Below are 12,390 nucleotides of genomic sequence, written 5' to 3' on the forward strand. Positions count from 1 at the left end.
GCAAGGTCCTTTTTGACCCACCTCCTAGAGAAATGGAAATAAAAACAAAAATAAACAAATGGGACCTAATGAAACTTCAAAGCTTTTGCGCAGCAAAGGAAACCATAAACAAGATGAAAAGACAAGCCTTAGAATGGGAGAAAATATTTGCAAATGAAGCAACTGACAAAGGATTAATCTCCAAAATTTATAAGCAGCTCATGCAGGTCAATAACAAAAAAACAAACAACCCAACTCAAAAATGGGCAGAAGACCTAAATAGACATTTCTCCAAAGAAGATATACAGACTGCCAACAAACACATGAAAGAATGCTCAACATCACTAATCATTAGAGAAATGCAAATCAAAAGTACAATGAGATATCAGCTCACACCAGTCAGAATGGCCATCATCAAAAAATCTACAAACAATAAATGCTGGAGAGGGTGTGGAGAAAAGGGAACCCTCTTACAGTGTTGGTGGGAATGTAAATTGATACAGCCACTGTGGAAAACAGTATGGAGGTTCCTTAAAAAACTACAAATAGAACTACCATATGACCCAGCAATCCCACTACTGGGCATATACCCTGAGAAAACCATAATTCAAAAAGAGTCATGTACCAAAATGTTCATTGCAGCTCTATTTACAATAGCCCAGAGATGGAAACAACCTAAGTGTCCATCATCGGATGAATGGATAAAGAAGATGTGGCACATATATACAATGGAATATTACTCAGCCATAAAAAGAAATGAAATTGAGCTATTTGTAATGATGTGGATAGACCTAGAGTATGTCATACAGAGTGAAGTAAGTCAGAGAGAGAGAGACAAATACTGTATGCTAACACATATATATGGAATTTAAGGGGAAAAAAAATGTCATGAAAAACCTAGGGGTGAAACAGGAATAAAGACACAGACTTACTAGAGAATGGACTTGAGGCTATGGGGAGGGGAAAGGGTAAACTGTGACAAAGCGAGAGAGAGGCATGGACATATATACACTACCAAACGTAAGGTAGATAGCTAGTGGGAAGCAGCCGCATAGCACAGGGAGATCAGCTCGGTGCTTTGTGACCACCTGGAGGGGTGGGATAGGGAGGGTGGGAGGGAGGGAGACGCAAGTGGGAAGAGATATGGGAACATATGTATATATATATAACTGATTCATTTTGTTGTGAAGCTGAAACTAACATACCATTGAAAAGCAATTATACTCCAATAAAGATGTAAAAAAAAAAATCTTTAACCGTGGTCATTTTTAAGTCTTTTGTCATTTACAGACAGTTCTGGGTGTACTCTGATGCTTTTGCAAAAATGTTCCTATAAAAGGGTTTCATCGGGCTTCCCTGGTGGCGTAGTGGTTGAGAGTCCGCCTGCCGATGCAGGGGACATGGGTTCGTGCCTCGGTCCAGGAAGATCCCACATGCCACGGAGCAGCTGGGTCCGTGAGCCATGGCCGCTGAGCCTGCGCGTCCGGAGCCTGTGCTCCGCAACGGGAGAGGCCACAACAGTGAGAGGCCCGCATACCGCAAAAAAAAAAAAAAAAGAAAAAGGGTTTCATCTTCAAGGAATTCATGCAAAAGACTCTGACAAGCACAGGTTTCTGGTAACTGAGTATACTGCTGAACTGAATGAATAAGATAAGCATTTTCAGAACTCTAATGGAAAACTGATGAATTCATAAAAGTGCTAACAAAAGATCAAGATGAAAAAAACATTAATTACATGGGACTGAGTGAACTGATGAGGATGATTATAATTTTTGTGACTTTCTGTTTGAATAAAAAAAAATGAGAAAAAAATAAACGAATATTGATACATTAAAAAAAAATAGTTCTTGATATGATGCTTCAACTCAATTCTTCAAATAATCTATTTACATTTAAAAAGAATGTTTTCATTTTTTGCTTAATTATTTGAATCAAATATAAGCATTTCTAATTTCATGGAAACAATCACTCTCTTCATAAAATTAGTAATTCATATTTTATCGTTATGTGGATTTAAATTATCTCTTAGAAAATATGATTCACAAATACCATTGTTAAATCTTTTGGGTTGCTTGGTTTTATGTCATACATGACGCAGAAACATACAAATTTATAACATTTCTTGCAACAATGCCTTGCAGTATTATAAATACAATGTTGGATCCCTATCAGTTATACAATTCTTCTGTAACTTAATAGCAGATATTCTAAATTGCATAGCAGATAATGTCATACAAAATATGAAGAGAATGCACAATTTGAAAAATTAAATTAACTACATTCTTTAGGTGTTTTGTTTCTTCATTAACTAAAAATCTTGTATATTTTCTGCCTCCTTATTCTGATTGTTTTCCTCACAACTTTCTATAGCTTTTATTATTTTTATTAAGAAACACATGCTCACTTTATAATCATTAGAAAAGAAATAGTGCAGATAGAAAGAAAAACCCTAGAGTCCTATCATCCTGAGATAACTCCTTTTATCCATTCAATTTCTTTCTCTGCCTTTCTTTTACTCCTTAATTCTCTCCTTCTGAGAAGTGTGTCACACACACTTTTTAATAAAAAAATGATCTCTTAAGCTCTGTCATAAATTTATTTCTCATATTTATATGTGAAAATTTAGATGACATAATTATTAGCTCATGCTTTAATGACGTAATTTAACACTTAGTTACCTGATTTTTTAAATTGTTTCTAGATTTGTTTTTCCTGTTATCAACAACAAACATTGCATACACATTATACAGTTGTTTGATTATTTCCGCAGGGTAAATTTTTGATGGGGAATTTTTTCAGTGAGGAATATGTACATTTCCAGTCTTTTTAAGGTATATTACCAATGTGCTCTCCCTAATGGTGGTGGCCATATATAATCCCTCTGGCAAAGGTTCAGTGTGCGCTCTTCAGGACTGTACGTTACATTCCTTTTTTTAAAAAAAAAAAATGTATTTATTTCTGGCTGCATTGGGTCCTTGTTGCTGCGCGCAGGCTTTCTCTGGTTGGGGCAAGCGGGGGCTACTCTTTGTTGTGGTGCATGGGCTTCTCTTGTTGCAGAGCACGGGCTCTAGGCGTGGGGGCTCGGTGGCTGTGGCTCACGGGCTTGGTTGCTCCGCGACATGTGGGATCTTCCTGGACCAGGGCTCGGACCCGTGTCCCCTGCATTGGCAGGCGGATTCTTGACCACTGTGCCACCAGGGAAGCCCCCTACATTCTTTTTAATATATGCCATTTCAACAGGTGTGATCTTCTCATTGCCTAAATTGGAAAAACTTTGACTACTAATGATTTAAACAATTTAAAATATATTTATTAGCCAAATGAATTCCATCTTTGAGATTTATCTACTTTTTCTAATCTATTGTCCCTTTATTCTATTTATGGGAATATAGGTCTCCTTTATGGTTTCTTTCTTTGACTTTAAGCTTAGCTTCTGCAACACCAAATTATATACATATTAACCTATATTTTCTTTAGATACCTTTATGTTTTGAGTTTTTTACAATTAAACTTTTACTTCACTGTTGTGAAGTAGAGATAAGGCTCTAAATAGTAGTATTGAAGAGCGCATCTTTCCATCCTAATTTGAAATGTGTTCTTTATTATGTACAAAATACTTACATGTACATGCATCTTCTGGACTTTTTCTTCAGTTTTGTTGATCTGTTTATTTTTGAAAAATGCTACATTGTTAAGATTGTTTATTTCTGATATGTTTATAATGTCAAGTAATACAAGTCCTGTGTATTACAAAAAAAATAAATAAAATAAAAATGATCTCTCTAATCTTTTTATAACTATGCTGCACTTTTCAATTTTAATAGCTTCCTTCTATCAATCAAATCCCTGAAACAATGTTTTCTCCTATAATATTTTTTTTTGTTTTTTTTTAGATGCTGGGGGTAGGAGTTTATTAATTTATTTATTTTTGCTGTGTTGGATCTTCATTTCTGTGCGTAGGGCTTTCTCTAGTTGTGGCAAGTGGGGGCCACTCTTCATCGCGGTGCGCGGGCCTCTCACTATCACGGCCTCACTTGTTGCGGAGCACGTGCTCCAGACGCGCAGGCTCAGTAGTTGTGGCTCACGGGCCCAGTTGCTCCACAGCATGTGGGATCCTCCAAGACCAGGGCTCGAACCTGTGTCCCCTGCATTAGCAGGCAGATTCTCAACCACTGCGCCACCAGGGAAGCCCCTCCTATAATGTTTTGATTCAAGCTTGAAATTCAAGTTTTCTTCTATGTCAAGAAGCCAGGTTCAACAGTTTTCATGTAACTATATGCAACTGTATTAAACTATATAACTATTAAAGAAAACAAGCCATTAACCTGAGAAATCTCATGTTTTTAGCAATTCTACAATAAGAGTTAGCATTCCACCTTCAACTTCATGCACTTGTTATCATTAGATGAATTCAGACTATATCCCAAGCAGAAATTGGATAGTATCTAATTAATTAGGATCCAGTAAGAATTGCATTTTACATAGTAATGATATAAGCTTAAATTAATCATTCTGTGCCAACAGTGGTAAGAACAGAAACTATAAGAAGGAACTTAGATAGGAACACAGTTGTTTTTTTTTAAGTGTCTGAAATTTAAATGAGTTTGATAACTAATCTTTGCTCCCTGCTTTACATTCTTAGCATCCTTCCTGCCTAAGTACATTCATCTCCTTTCTAGCTTGTATCTCAATATATCACTAAAAGAGACAGCTTGGGGTTTAACTACTTATTATAAGATATCTCCCTTAACTTTTAAAATTTAAACTAAATTCCAGTTTCTAATTCTTACATGAAAGTACAATCTGAAATATTTAACTATAAATTTACTCTCCCATCCAAGACAGTCACTTATAACCATATTCTTCATATAACTAGTAAAACAAAATGAATTTTAGGGTACATATAAAATTTAACTGGACATAGCAGTAGAAACATATCTTGTTGCATTGTTTCCTACAACTCAACAACATACAAAATTTCTCATCACTAAACACTCCATTTCTCTCAAAATTATGAATTCTAAAATAAATAGAGAAGGGTTTGATTTATACTATAGTATCCTAAGTGTAGCCTTAAAATACTCTAGTTACTTCCAATATTACTCAAGAGCATATTTTACAAGCACTATGAGGTATTCATTTTTTTTAAAAAGGGGCTTATAAATATAAAAACTACAGAGTTGTGGTGCCATCTACTGGAGGACAAAGACTATGTTACTCCTTTGGCAAAGTTCACTGTTTTCTATCCAACAAATTCCTGGGTCCAGTCTACACTGTCTTTCCATCAATTATATAACATGTAATTAACTATTAAGAAAAATTTGTTCACTTAACCACGTAAAGAGAAGTTACAACTGAATCTGATGAGATTACAAATATATACTACCCAATTTCCACCACAGAGGCAATTATGCAGAAGACTAGAGAATTAACATCAGTTGGCTCAGAAATGACCTGGGAGTTCCTTCTCAATGACATTTTCCAGAATTCAAGCCTTGTACTTCCTTTAAAAAAAAAGGACATTTCTGAACATGATTCATTAATTCAGCATTTGTTTTATGACCATAAAATCAGAGATCCTCTAAGACAGAAGGCCAATGAGAAATCCACAAACCCTATGCCCATGGGGAAAAAAAAAACTCACAGAAAAAGGCAGTATTATAGATGTTGATTTGTAATTAACTATGTAGAACACTTTACTTCTTCAGTAGTTAACACACTTCTTTTCTTTTAAATATCAAACACATCACAAATCTGCATATCATCCTAGAGCAGGGAGCATGTTAATCTCTGTACTGTTCCAATTTTAGTACATGTGCTGCTGAAGTAAGCACAAATGAATTCTTTCACATAAAGAATGAAGATTAACAGATAACAGTCTTACACCGCCTTGTATTTGAAAAGGATGACACTGAGGGGGGGAAGAGGTGGAACTTACTGAGGTGCTACACGTCTCCAGTAGCGATCAATTCCATTTTTAAAATACAGCACAGCAAGCCACCTTACATTTATATCCAGAGTGTGGTTTGTGAAAATATTCTGTAAATAAAAAACAAAGCATCAGAATGAACATGTAATAAGTTAAAAGTATAATTAACATAACTCAAAAAAGTATGGATAGATTTTTAATTAAATGCTTCACTTAAATTTTATCACTACCCATATCATATCGTTATTTTCTAAATATCTATAGCTCTACAATTCATGTAAGAAAGCATATCTGCTCGGGAGCATGTTAATTATGTAAGCTGAGTAATGGGTATGTGGAGATTCATTATACTATTCTATATTTAGGTAGGTTTTAAATTTTTCCTAATAAAAAATTAAATTCAGAAACAAATCTAATTACACAGCATAATCTACACGCACACACACGAAACTAAAATAAACACTGCTAAATTAAAAAAGAAAAAGCAGACCCACCACAGCACAGATTCAAAGAGCCAAAGCCCCTGGGTTATTAATTCATGCTATGAAATAAACAATTTCAAAGCATCCTCCTTATCAAAGCAATTATGCTTACAAATGAGTTCGACAGCAAAATATTTTCAAGTAATATAAAGGCAGAAGTGATATGAATAATTTCAACTCAAAGTTAACCATTACTCAAAAAATTTATTCACTGTGTTAATCAAATACAGGCAGTCCCTGCCTTGCACCATAGTGGGACAGTGTAAAAATGACTGTGCAAGCTAAACCATGCAACATGACCTTGAAGTCAAAATTACAACTGTTCTATAACCTTTAATTGATTTTAAAATTTATTAAAATTGTTATCAAAAGCTTATAAGTGACAGTTATAAATGTATATGAAATAAAAAGAATAGTAAACCTAATACTAACACTGTAATTTAAAACATCACAGTGAGAATTAAAATGTTTTACTGCTTTCTAAAAAATGTTTCTAGAATAGCGGGTACATAGGACAAACAGGATTGTAGGAATATGTTAACTAACTAAAACTGTACTACACCTCACACCAAAAACAACTCAAATCCCTGGAGTTGACCTCTTAAACACAACCTTGTGTGGGAAAACCTCAAAGCCAAAAACAATGATGTGGAAGTATCTCCTTTACTATAAAAACAATTGATGTTAAGTATTAAAAATAGGTATGTATACTATAAACCTATTTTTAAAAAATCATTTGCAACGAAAAAAAAGTTACGAAGATAGTTGTGTAATGCCCACTTATTCCTTAAGACCCCTGACAACTGAGTCAGAGTCCCTCTTTTGGGTCTCCTTTGCAAAAGAAAGAACAGATTCTCTCACCACATTAATTGCATAACTAATTAATTGCATTCGACTTCAACACTTTACATGCCTACCTCCCACACTAGATTGAGTTGTGTCTTATGAGTGGAGTCTAGCACACAGCCCAGCAAAGCAGAAACTTCATAAATTTCAACTGAGCAAATGAGTGAATGAATGAAAGTAACGTGGGAATACTGCGGAAGTTGGCGGCTCTCAGCCGAACTCAGCTACACTTAAGAACCAAGAAAAGTCAAGCTGCAGGTGTCAATCCAAGTAAATATATATTATATACTGAATAAACATATTGAATAACAGGATTGGAACACACACCTGAGATCAGATATACAAATGTAGGAATCTCCAGACTAAACTGGATGGCTAAGGCTCAAACAGAGCAAATGTGGCAAGACAGTGAGTACAGGGAAAAAAGAAAAAATAAACTCAGCAGTTTTTAAATCTATTATAATCTATTCTATCTAAAAGAAATTTTACTATCCCTCTAAGAAGAAAAGTATACCTAGTAAAAATAAAAACAAAAAGGTCTAGGCACTTAATATTAATAATTCATACATTACACAAAAGGTATCAAGCAAGTCTATTGGTTTTTCCAAGGTCAAGCAGTAACCAAAATAAGATAAAATGTTTTCTATTTTGGCCTGAAAAAACACAAGGCTAAATACAGAGCACATTCATTTAAATAAGCATATAGTCAGAGATTTTCTAAAGATTTATACTATGCCCCAAATTTACAAACATAATGCTGGGATTATCTACAAGAATAAGATACTTTCTTTAGTATCTTTAGAAATTAATGTTTTTTATCTTTGTGTTATTGTGTCAAAGAGCCAACTTTCATGTTATATATTCAGAATATCAAGTATGACTCCAGATATTTAATTTCCCTTCCAGGCATGACTAGGAACTTCTTAAATGTAACAACTCAAAACTTTTTAGTCATGAAGTCAAAATATGTATGTAGTGTCATAATTTTCTATTTTACAAGATATAGTAAACAGTTCTGCTCTGAATTTTTGACCCAGTCACACATACTGAATTGGTTTTTGATCCAACTGGTAACCTCCTTGCCATGGCCAGAAACTAAATCTCACACACTAATCAGAGTTCAGAAATTTTCCGAAGAAGAAAAGAATAAGAAAGGCCTTCAATACAAAAAGACATCTTTTCATTCTGGCATTGAGAAAACGATTTTCATTAATTAACCAAAAGCTTCTAACTCGCAGAAAGATATAGTTAAAGCACATATTGTTAATTATCATACTATTTCCCATAATACCCAGGAAAAGATCAGATATGTTAAGAAAATAAAATTTTTAGACAGGGGAAAAGAAAATGGCGTTTTAAAGTGAAACACACTGACCAAGGTAGACCTGACGGATGCAGTGGTGGGGAGACCTGAACAACTCTGACAACATAAATTAACTGGGGCAAGGATAAGGATGAAGACAAAACATCAAAGTGTACTACCTAAAGTCTTCAGGTCAGCATTAACACACTAAAATAGATTATCAGCACAGTGTTGTCTACTGAGCAGATTCTACCAGTACCCTGCTGGGTTATTTATTCAATCATCAATAAACATTTTTTAAACATTCTCGAAGAGCCATGCTCTGAATTTATATGTGGCAGGAGCAATGGCAGGCAAACATTTGGATCAGTTTCACTAAAGTAAACCACCAATACAAGTAAGTTTTTAGAACAATTAAAAATAATAGTGTCTCATTTTATTAAAATTTATAGTAAACTCTTTTAGAACAACTTACCAGCAACACTGAATAGAAACCTGGCTGCGTCTCCCACTGTTTCAACTGCTCCTCAGCTGGTTTTAACACAGCAGTATCCTGACTGGTGGCCTGTGTTAAGACCTGAAGAACGACAGTACTGGCACTATTGAGATCCATGGAAACCTGGCAATGATAAGTTAACATACTTGAATGTATATTATACTTAAAAAATTAACACTAATAAAAGGGAGAAAAGGGGCTTCAATGTTCTGAATTACCCCATACTTCGTATCTACTCTTTCATGTATCTGCTGGATTTCTATCTTTTATGTACCCCCCATACTCTAACTTAAAACTCCCATAATTCAAATCGCCTTTGCTTAAATCAATTTATTTCTAAAGGAAACTGCCTTTTATTGTCCCATATATAGAAGGTAGTAAATTGGGGGGAAAAAAATGACAAACAAAAACCAAAGTTTCTAAATTCTGGTTAAATACCACTGCCTGCCCAAGACTCTAATCATAATGCCTTCTTTGTTTGTTAGTTTGTTTTTAAAGATAAGCATTATAGGGCTTCCCTGGTGGCGCACTGGTTGAGAGTCCGCCTGCCGATGCAGGGGACACGGGTTCGTGCCCCGGTCCGGGAGGATTCCACATGCCGCGGAGCGGCTGGGCCCGTGAGCCATGGCCACTGAGCCTGCGCATCCGGAGTCTGTGCTCCACAACCGGAGAGGCCACAACAGTGAGAGGCCCGTGTACCGCAAAAAAAAAAAAAAAAAAGATAAGCATTATAAAAGCTATAAAAGTATTAACTACTTTATTCCTAACAAGACCAGGAGGAAGAGAACTGAAAAAGGAATGCTTTGACAGAGTGCTAAGTACCTCACATTATCATCTTAGGTGCCACCAATAAAACAAGTCTGAGAATTCTTTTTTTTAATATAAAAGACAAATGCATACCCAAGAAATATTGTGGAGGGGAAATAAAGAACTGAACCAACAAACAAAATAAAACCCTAAGTTAGAAAGGATCTTAAGGGTTGGATGATCTAATCCTATACCAAGAATCTGAAGCCATTCTAAAAATACATAAGCAATTTATTGAATTCTCCAGGATTCTGTTTCTAATCATCCCCAAAATTGTGTACAATTGTTTACTCAGAAAAGTTATGTATAGTTCACAATACACATATACAAAGTATGCAAGATTAAAACTGAAAACTAAGAGTTGATAAAAAATAGTTCCCAGTACAGAGGTGACTGGGAATTAGCTTTATGACAATAGTTACCTAAAACTGAAGAATGTTCCAGACAGTAAAAGTCTAAAAGTCATTAACCCATAAGGAATATAGCCAAAGCAAATTACCTCCTTTGTTAAGAGTTGTAATTAAATTGCAATGACTCATGAAAAGGGAAGATTCCAAAAGTTGATTCAACAAGAAATTTTACCCAAATATTACAACTTTTAAGGAAATTAGTCATTTTGAAGTCTATGTGAGTAAAGCAGCGCTAGGGCATAATAACTGGAATCAGACAAAATATTACCAATTAGCAATGGAGCTGAACTACTTTTAAATTAGTAGTCTGTTGTCTGTATTTTAGAACTGACTAGGGTGGTACCCTGTAAATATATATTGTCTCCCTCACTAATTAGGAGTTTTGGGGGTGTTTTGTTTTGTTTACTTTCTTGGTAAATTTTTTTTTATTGAAGTATAGTTAATTTACAATGTTGTGTTAGTTTTAAGTACCCAGCAAAGTGATTCAGTTAGATAGATACATAGATACTTTTTCAGATTCTTTTCCATTATAGGAGTTTCTTGAACAGTGTAAGTTTCCATGTTTCATTACCACTTGGTAATAAGTGAATGGATTTTTACTCAATTTAGACAGTTTGTTTGTGTGATTTCAAAAACAGGCTATATAAGAGAGACTCACTTCATGGAGGCCCTAAGAAGATACTTTAAAGAGATAGGCAGTATGTCTTCCTGCCTAGTTGAAATATAATGCAAGCCACAAAAGCAAGCCATGTATGTACTTTTTACCTTTTAAGTAGCCACATTAAGAAATAGAAACATGTGGAATTAGATTTATTATATTACATTTAACTCAATATTTCCAAAATGTTATCCTTTCAACATGCAATCAATATTTTTGAAAGTAACAATGAGATATTTTACATTTCTTATACTAAATCTTCAAACTCCTGTGTATATTTTATACTTAAGGCACATCTTATTTCAAACTAACCACATTTCAAGTACTCAATAGCCACATGTGGCTAGTGGCTACCATATTAGCACAATCTCACTGAAAGTGTGGCCCAAGGACTGGCAACACCAGCATCACCTCACAGAAATGCAAATTCTCAACCCTCTCTCCAAACCTAGCAAATGAAAATAGGGGCTGAAGGCAGGAGGCAGTGGGACAAAAAGCTGTGCTTTAGTAAGTTCTCTAGGTAAATCTTAATAATTGTCAGAGTTTGAGAAGCACAACTTTAGAACATCTAAAACTAAGGTACACCTGAAAGTCCAGCTCTACTGCTAATGCAGTGAATGACAAGATGTACAGCAGTTTCGATTATACATTCTTACTAAAAAAGGTAGACCCAAGACTTCCCTGGCAGCACAATGGTTAAGAATCCGCCTTCCAATGCAGGGGACATGGGTTTGATCCCTGGTCCGGGAAGATCCCACATGCCTCGCAGCAACTAATCCCATGCGCCACAACTACTGAGCCCGCAAGCCACACCTACTGAAGCCTGCACACCTAGAGCCCGTGCTCCTCAACAAGAGAAGCCACTGCAATGAGAAGCCCACGCACCGCAATGAAGAGTAGCCCCCAGTCACCACAGCTAGAGAAAGCCCGAGCACAGCAACGAAGACCCAATGCAGCCAAAAATAAATATTAATTAATTAATTTTAAAAAAAGAAAAAGCTAGGGCTTCCCTGGTGGTGCAGTGGTTAAGAATCCGCCTGCCAATGTAGGGGACATGGGTTCAAGCCCAGGTCCGGGAAGATCCCACGTGCTGCGGAGCAATTAAGCCTGTGCGCCACAACTACTGAGACTGCGCTCTAGAGCCCGTGAGCCACAACTACTGAGCCCGTGTGCCACAACTACGGAAGCCTGTGCGCCTAGAGCCTGTGCTCTGCAACGAGAAGCCACCGCAATGAGAAGCGACCGCAATGAGAAGCCTGCACACCACAACAAAGAGTGGCCCCCGCTCACCACAACTAGAGAAAGCCTGTGCACAGCAACAAAGAACCAACGTGGCCAAAAATAAACAAATTAAATATATTTTATATATATATATATATATATATATATATATTTTTTTTTTTAAAAAAAAGGTTGACCCAGCACTAATTTGCAGTTCTCACAAGGGAACTGAGGTATACAGAGCAGGAATTCACTGATT

The 12,390-nt window shown here is 35.7% G+C and overlaps 1 protein-coding gene and 1 non-coding gene across 11 annotated transcripts in view; both read right to left on the minus strand.

Annotated features, from left to right (window-relative positions):
• Nucleotides 1–12,390, minus strand: part of IPO11 (importin 11) — a 263,491-nt gene that overhangs the window by 224,032 nt on the left and 27,069 nt on the right. For all 10 annotated transcript variants that reach the window (XR_004486171.2, XM_049707903.1, XM_033437895.2 and 7 more), the window contains exons 2-3: nt 9,015–9,158; nt 5,918–6,018 (exon numbers count right to left, since the gene is read on the minus strand). Coding sequence is in view for 9 of the 10 variants with exons in the window: in XM_049707903.1 (XP_049563860.1) it covers nt 5,918–6,018; nt 9,015–9,152 (239 nt within the window). In the remaining variant the exon portion in view is untranslated. The remainder of the gene's footprint in view (nt 1–5,917; nt 6,019–9,014; nt 9,159–12,390) is intronic.
• LOC117203432 (U6 spliceosomal RNA) lies at nt 5,710–5,813 on the minus strand. The gene has a single exon (XR_004486182.1). It is a non-coding gene; the product is annotated as a U6 spliceosomal RNA (small nuclear RNA).

This window comes from Orcinus orca, chromosome 3, assembly GCF_937001465.1.
Source record: "Orcinus orca chromosome 3, mOrcOrc1.1, whole genome shotgun sequence".
Lineage (NCBI taxonomy): Eukaryota > Metazoa > Chordata > Mammalia > Artiodactyla > Delphinidae > Orcinus > Orcinus orca.